Source organism: Amblyomma mixtum, chromosome 3, assembly GCF_055824585.1.
Source record: "Amblyomma mixtum isolate Tamu chromosome 3, ASM5582458v1, whole genome shotgun sequence".
NCBI classification, from domain to species: domain Eukaryota; kingdom Metazoa; phylum Arthropoda; class Arachnida; order Ixodida; family Ixodidae; genus Amblyomma; species Amblyomma mixtum.
Genome location: NC_143014.1, coordinates 221,747,538 through 221,755,243, shown reverse-complemented (window position 1 = coordinate 221,755,243; position 7,706 = coordinate 221,747,538). Strand labels below are relative to the sequence as shown.

Genomic DNA, 7,706 nt, shown 5'->3' with positions numbered 1-7,706 from the left:
GTTTGTCTGAAGCGTGCTTTACTTTGAAAACCGAGCCTCGAGCCGAGACCGTAGTGCTAGCGCGCCTAATTTACATTTGGCCTCAGCACAGTGAACAGTTAACCACTTTTTCAATATCTTTTCAAGGACCAGAAGATTGCAGACCTCGTTGAGATACTATCTAGGATAGCAGCAGCGAAACCAATCGATCCGGACTTAAACATCGATCCTTCAGACGACATTTTTTAGGCTCTCAAAATAGGGGCTGTTCGTTCTTAAGAACCAGCTTATTTATTGCAAATTCTTGGCTTCGTGATGGCTGCAAATTGGCATGTGATGCTGACGAGACCAGACCACTGGGTCTTAGCACCGACCTCAATCTAACATGGTGATTTCAAAACAAGAAAATTTTGAGCCCGAAAGCGTAATTTCGACGCAAAAGTAGTGAACCAAATGGAACTACGTTCCACATGCTGCAGAAATGCGAGTCCGTATACATGCCACACGTGTAAACAGGCTAGAGTGATTAAGGAAAAATGACCCACGTGGTCAGTGCGGGAAAAACTGATTTCATTCTCATTCAGGGTACCCGGGTGAGCCGTTAGCGGCAAACATAAATGTTCAAGTCAGCAACCGTCGCTAACATAACGACCACTCGGAACGCAAACGAATCAATCTCAGGAACAGCTGCTCAGAAGATTCGTAGAATTATGCAGCACTGCAGCCTTTGTTTGAGAGAAAAAAAAATGTTTCTCCTCCTTGTCCTTGTGCAAGCGGCTTACAGATTACCTATCCAAAGAAATGATCTAAACGGGACGAGTAATTCCGTGTAGACCGCGTAAGCTGTTTGAAAGAATTTTCCAAACGAGTTCAGTTCACGGACTCTCATTTCGTGCTTGAAGTTTCTTTTAGCACGGTCCTTATATGTTCTTTAGTTTCACTTTTATGCATCAGGTTTCACGTTCTTTGAACGTTTTTAGTTGCAATATATATTTTTTACATTGTTAGCTGCCTATTGTAGTAAGACAGCTCAACTCCAGCTTCAGGTACACTTTACTTGTTTTTTTTACAATCTTCTATAATAGATTTTTTTTTAAAGGCATCTAGTTAGGCTTAGCCGGATGTCGCACACTAGTGGGGTGAGACTAAATTCACACAATTCCGTGGCCCTCCAGCCTGTAGGTAACTTCATGCGGCGATCAGAGGCGTTCTGAAATTCAGTAAAATGCATGCTTCTTGTATATAGTTATCTCGTGGTCGATGCAACAACATTTCGTGATCAATTGATGCTGCCTTTATGGCAACTGACACATCAACACAGAACACTTTGCCTGGCATACTTTTCTTAATAAATAACCACTCTGAGTACAGATAAATTTTTCGTATAAATATAGGATTTTAACACTCAAATAAAAGAACGCACTATTTGCATTGCAAAATATTTGTACAAAGTACTAAACGTTTAATGAAAGCAACACATGAGTGGCCATGCTAGCGGTACCGAACTATGCTTGTATTTTTTTAGCTGCTTTGACATCGACCGAGGACATTTACGCCTATTTTTCTTAGTAATGTGAATTTTTATTCCTGCCGAACAGATGATTTTACATGGGGTTCATTCCTGCTCAGAGCGCGTCGGCGCTGCTATTCAAAACTGCTTTGGTAGCAAAGAGAAATATCGTTTACTTACACACGTTTAATTGCGTGCATGCGCCGCATCGTGTAAACGCCTGAGAAATCAAAAGTAAGGAGCAGTAACACACTCAGTGCCTTGTTTGTATTTATGAGAAACCTATGGAACAGGAGGTGAGATTATGAAAGGGATGTTTGTTCCACGTATATTAAGCTTTTCTGTATTCAAAACATGAGTGTTACTGTGATTTTCGGGAGAAAAATTTCTTTTGGGGAAAGGGTTTGCTTCTTAATCGTAAAGCTTGCAGTGGATCTGGCTAAGAAAATGAAATTTCCCACCTGGCGGACAAGCTGATGCAGTCAAACGTTTGCAACATTCGCTTTGGTTCTTTTTGAAATCTGGGCAGAAGCTAGCCGAAAGCAGCTGACTTGAAAAAAACACATGAAAGAGAGCTGAATATCATTTTTTTAATGCGAGAAGAAAATTTGTTCGTTGTTTTTTTTTTACACGCATGAAGAGTATTGGGTAACTTCATAGATATTATTCTGGGAGTGTTCTATCCAATTTAATCAAACGCTATTCCAATTTTGGTGTGAAGCTGGCCTCTTGTCCAGGGTAGCTGATTCAGCGCGTTACCAAAATAAGGCTACTGTTTTTTGTCTTGTTTGATTTTTTTTATCTCACTAGCAATTAATGCGTTGGCGATAAAACCTGTAGAGGTGCGTTCGAGAACAAATGAAACGCGAAACACATAATTTAAACTTGAACACCTGCAAAAGAAATTTTTTATTGGCGATTGGTAACTGACACTCCAATTAGTTTCCAGTTAACCAGAGCTGTCGTCGCACGCTGCAATTAAAAGCAAAACGTTATAATTCGTCTTTTTCATGACCGTATCTTGCAGATATGAAATGTGCGTTTTATCGTCCCTTCTCTTTTTATATACAAGATAAACAAGAACGAGCATATACAGATGACAGTGTAAGGAAACATCTTTCCCAGTAAGCGTACCCCTTATGTCCTGAAGGTAAAGACAGGAGGCGGGGAAGGTTTTCCGCATGACGAATGCCACCATTCGTCGTTGTAAAAATTACTGTACGGTCAGTATAACGAAACAGCACTGACCGATCCTAGCATTAAAGCCTTCATTTTAGCAGATGCAGAAAGCACTATCTGCACTGTGCTGCGAACTGATTTCTCCGACTAGGTTAGACTTTATGCCACCACGGTTCCCTGAAGGCCGCGTGTGCGCCTGAGCTCCACCCTGGGAGGAAGCGCAACGTAGTGAAGCGCACACCTCGCCCTCGAAGCAGTCTGTTGCGCTGCGAGATAGGCAGCTCACCGTCTCGTATCTGGGTGGAAATCCTCCGACAGGATGCCAGACGACGACCGGCCGCGTGGGAGATGATACCCGCCCCCCACCGCCCTCCCCCAGGAAGCGCGCTTTACTCCGCCAGGAAGGCGACACGCGCTCAATCGCCAGATAGTGCTCCTGCAGAAAGGGCTCTAACCCTCGGCAAGGTATAAAAACGCGCAGTAATGCCCTGCGGAGTCATCACTCTACTTGCTTCTGTCTGCCGTGTAGGTCTCGAAGTCAATCTTCCATCAACCAAGATGCTGTCCCTCGTAAGTCTTGTTCGAAACCATGCGGCAAGAGTGGTTTTTCTTTCTTTTGTTGTTGTTGCATGCCATTTGCAAGCTATAAGGCATTGGACAGAAAATGTGGAACCGCGCAACGGTGTGCATATATGATTGCTGATTGCGAAAAGATCCCGTACGGGATTACCTGTAGACGAAACATTGTTGTACGACCCAGAGATCAGTACTTACTGCAATTTTACCGGTATTTATATTTCACAGAGACCGCGCCCCTTTTTATGTTTGTGCATGTCTGAAAGAGCAGCCGCAGAATTTGGCGCTACGAAGCTTAAATGTAGACTGGAATATTTTCCGCTATATTCTCGTTAAACACGTAGCAGGTAACTGCCAGTTTCCTGCTAAGTGTTTTTTGCCTGTTGCCTCAGCGCTGGTTTAAAACTCACGTGGGGAGAGAGTATTGAGCATTTCTAAACCTACTAATCTGGTACCTTCGTTGCAAGCGCTCACAGTTCTTTTGATCAGTCTTGTCTTAGCAAAATTGGTAGGATAAAACTTGATGAATCCTGAGCGCGTTATAGAGTAGATATCTTAACTTGCACAGCTGAAACACAGGCGGTTTCTCAAAATTTTATTTCGGAATAAGGTAATGAATATTAGCAGGAGCTAGAAGCTGGACAGCATGATTCATTCCTATGCTGCTTAGCAAGCATTGCCAAAAAAACGGAGCGCATACGAGAATCCCAGAAACTTCCAACGAGGGTTATGACTCAACGATTCGAAATTAACTTACCGGAGAGTAATTTATTTTTTTCACTTACAACTTTTTAAGCCCCTATATATGCGCAAACAGCTTGCTTTTGTACGAAACAGCTTAGCGCAAAACCATATATACCTTGTCACTAACGCCCGCAACAAATTTTATTGATCGGCTTCACTCATCGTGCCCTTTTAATCGTGCCCAGACGCCTTCCGAATTTGAAATTCCATTCGCTTCTCCAAACGAGCTTTGCGTCCCATTTGGCAGCCCTTAAAAGGGCAAGAATTCCTAAAATGGTACCATGGTTTTAAAATTGTCTTTGGACTTTCTTTCTCAGCATAACTGTGGCACACAGCATGGCCATCTACGCGCGTCCACTTTCATGATCGGTTGCGTAAGCAGGAATGTTGGCTGCGTAATCTAAAAATAAAAGAAAGAAATCGCTCCTCTTCAACTAGGCGTCCACTCTTATGTCTGCGGAATGTTTGAACGCCTTTTCAGATTCCTTACCCAAAAGAGTTTTGTTGTCTAGATATAAGGAGTGCAAATGTTCGTTAAGTCTTCGTCAATAAAAAATACGTTTATTGCCTTCATTTAGGGTTTTCCTATGTAAGTGTGTACTGCAGTCAAAAAGAATAAAATTTAATGCGGAGAGCGTTGGTGCGATCCCCCTTGGTTACTCAAAAGTCGCGATACTGAACGATGTTGAGTATGTTTTCGTGCTTACCTCTGCTTGGAGCACGGTATATGTATCCATAACCATGTACACATCGCAATAACTGTGATGCATATGCTCGTGTCCTTTCATTTAGCAAAAAAAAAGTTATAATAGATAAAGCAATCAGTAGGAAGCGTTTTAGAGTGTCTGCACTAACAAATCTTCGGCTTTGGGCAATGGATGATAACAAGTTGTTATTAAGTGACCTTCGAGCTATGACAGCAGTGATGAAATAGTCGCTTCTGCACTTTGTTTTTGCATTCTCAGTGCCGTGACACTACGCTATCCGCCCAGTCAGACGGCTGCGTTGCCCTTTTCACACCCGCCAACGTTGACGACTTTCTTTACAATTTGCAGGTCCTCGTTCTTTTGGGCGTGAGCGCCTGCTTCGCCGGTGACGTCCTCCTGGGAGGCGGTGGACTCGGCGCAGGCGGCCTGGGCGCTGGTGTCGGCTACGGAGCTGGCTACCCCGTGGGTGGTGGCTACGGTGGTGGTTTTGGTGCCGGCTACAACCAGCAGGCCGGAGGAGCGCAAGGTGGCTTCAGCTCTGGCGCCGCAGGTCACCAGCAGGGAAGTGGAGCTTTCGACACGGGCAACGCCTACAAGAACGTTCAGGGCTACAGCAACCAGGGCGGCCACCGCAGCAGCACTGGCTTCTCGCAGTCCTCCAGCAACCGCTACGGCACCGGTTTCGGCCAGGGCAGCGCTGGCTTCAACCAGGGGGCGTCCGGAGCTCAGGGATCCTACGGAAAGCAAGGATTCGGCACCCAGTTTGGCGGCGTCGGCCCGTACTAGACTACCTTGACATCTAGACAGCCAACCTTCCCCTCTCCCACGTGAAATAAACTAGTCACAGATGGAAGCACCCCAGGATGCGCCACAATAGTAGATCATGTATCAGGGAGCCCCTAGATCGGCAAACTCGAAGACCGCGGTAGATGGGAACTGTAAGCACAAAGAGAAATAAATTTATTACAGATATATCATTTTACGAATGATTTTATTGTTTTCTTTCCTTGCACAGCTCCTATGATTTTGGCTTTGCCCTATAGCCCTGCGACCTGCCGTAGAATCTAAAGCGTCATTCTTAAGACCTTTAATTAGTTGGTAAATTAATTTATACAATCTAATTTAATTTAACTCAATTCATTCGCCTCCAGCCACTTGTGGAGCTTGGCAGGTGGAAAAGTGGAAGGACGGAAATCCCCCTCTCCGCGTTTAGGAGAGAGGAGGGAAAGGGAAGTGCGACAGGGCAGAAAAGAAGAGGATAGGGAGGGCGGGATTAAGCTAAATGGTTAAACTAAAGCTATAACAGATTTCTCTGATTAATGCGTTAAGTCGATAAGTTTAGCTCTGCAAAACTTTATCATGGCGCTTCTGTGCCATAGACAAACCGTAATCTCTTAGGTCAAGACTTCAAATATGACTAGTACTAATGTACGAGTAAAAGCAAAAATGTATTCTAAAGACATGCCAATATCAGGCTGCAAAAAAAAAACATGGAGAAAGCGCCAGCCTTCGGAGTGCAAACGTGGTGAGCTTCAGGCTGCTGAGCTGTATTTGTCGCCCAAAAACTTAATTTTCGAGCCGTGATCATGTAGTGGACAGAACTGTGCAATTACCGTATGCCGCCTGGGACATTGCATCTCAGAATCCTGAAGCTGCCAAGCTTTTTACAACAACGAACACGGATCATTTTATTTTCGTCCGAATAAGGCACGGTTTCCTTCCCGCTTTCTGCCTTTCTACTAGTGCATATTTCTTTTTGAAAAGTACAACTACATCTGCACATTGACAAAGCTCTTGGCTGAGGGCAATCAGCGCTTATGAGATGTTTCTGCAAGAGTATATTAATTTATCAAGCGCGCAGGGAATGGCTGCAGCTTTTGAGCTGCATGTTCATACTAAAAACATCGATGTCATTTTCTGCAAAAATAGATGACTTTTGTTCTCTCCCCAAAGCGAATTAAAAAGAAGAGTACATAACTCAATCAGCCGACTATTGATTTTGGATGCGATGGGTCCAGAGTTCGAGTGCTGCTCGAATTGTTTTGCTTTGTATTTCTGTGTTTGATGATTAGATACGGACTGTATTCATTCCAGCATCTTCAAAGAGTGCAAGATTCGGCGAGAATACGCAGGATTTTAGAAGCTGTAGCTCTGCAAAAGCTCCGCTCAACACGATTAAATACACCAATGTTGTGATTATAAGCCCACCATGTTGAAAATCAGAACCTAATTATTATAGAAAGCAGCTAACTGACAAATCGTGTTGTTGTAGTAATGTAACAGTTAGGCCGGGAGAAAATATGCGCGTCGCCCTTTATTATAAGCTTAAATCACATCTTTCTTCTTTTGGAGGAGAAATTCGAGGCCCGTGTACTGTGCGATGTCAGTGCACGTAAAAGAACCCCAGGTGGTCGAAATTTCCGGAGCCCTCCACTACGGCGTCTCTCATAGCCTTAGTCGCTTTGAGACGTTAAACCCGAATAAACCAAACCAAACATCTCTCTTCTATCTTGCACCCCTTTCTGTTAACATGTTTTCCAATAAAAGCATGCTGCAAGTAGGGTGATTCACGAAGCCTTCGTGAATCGGAGGTAGTATACGCGGTGCTTTACAAGACACCTCCTTTTCACTGTATTCGAGTTCGATGGCGCATTCTTTGAAATTAGAGAACGGGGTGGTAATGTTCGGGATGGTTTTTACTCTGCATTAATTACCGGAAGGTGAGGTTGAAACAGCAGTTGCGAGACGTTGTCGGTGGCGAAGGGTTCGTTTCTAGAATGATGCCTTTAGATGTTATTGACGAATTGTTTGTGTTTCATCACGTCCAGGTTGAAGACGCCAACAACAAGGGTTGGTGAAATGCCGTTTTATGCAATAAGGATAGCTTTTAATAATTTGAGGATGCGTTGTTTCTGCGAAAGGTTGGGAAACATCTCGAATACACTCGCTACTATGAATACAAAACCATAAAAAAGCAAAAAGCGACTTAGAACTATTTAATATAGTGCAGG

The 7,706-nt window shown here is 43.8% G+C and overlaps 1 protein-coding gene across 1 annotated transcript; it reads left to right on the top strand.

The window, feature by feature from the left end:
• Nucleotides 1–3,085: 3,085 nt before the first annotated feature.
• Nucleotides 3,086–5,677, top strand: LOC149353765 (uncharacterized). The gene is made up of 2 exons (XM_089582821.1): nucleotides 3,086–3,238; nucleotides 5,044–5,677. Exons 1-2 carry the CDS (start codon nucleotides 3,152–3,154, stop codon nucleotides 5,479–5,481), a joined length of 525 nt encoding a protein of 174 aa, XP_089438947.1. The 5' UTR covers nucleotides 3,086–3,151; the 3' UTR covers nucleotides 5,482–5,677.
• The last annotated feature ends 2,029 nt before the right edge of the window (nucleotides 5,678–7,706 follow it).

What these genes read in the sequence shown, in the direction of transcription:
- LOC149353765 (XM_089582821.1), top strand. Translation starts at nt 3,152, where the DNA reads ATGCCCTGCGGAGTCATCACTCTACTTGCTTCTGTCTGCCGTGTAGGT. An exon ending in CAACCAAGATGCTGTCCCTC is followed by an intron (nt 3,239 to 5,043) that starts GTAAGTCTTGTT and finishes TACAATTTGCAG; the next exon opens with GTCCTCGTTCTTTTGGGCGT.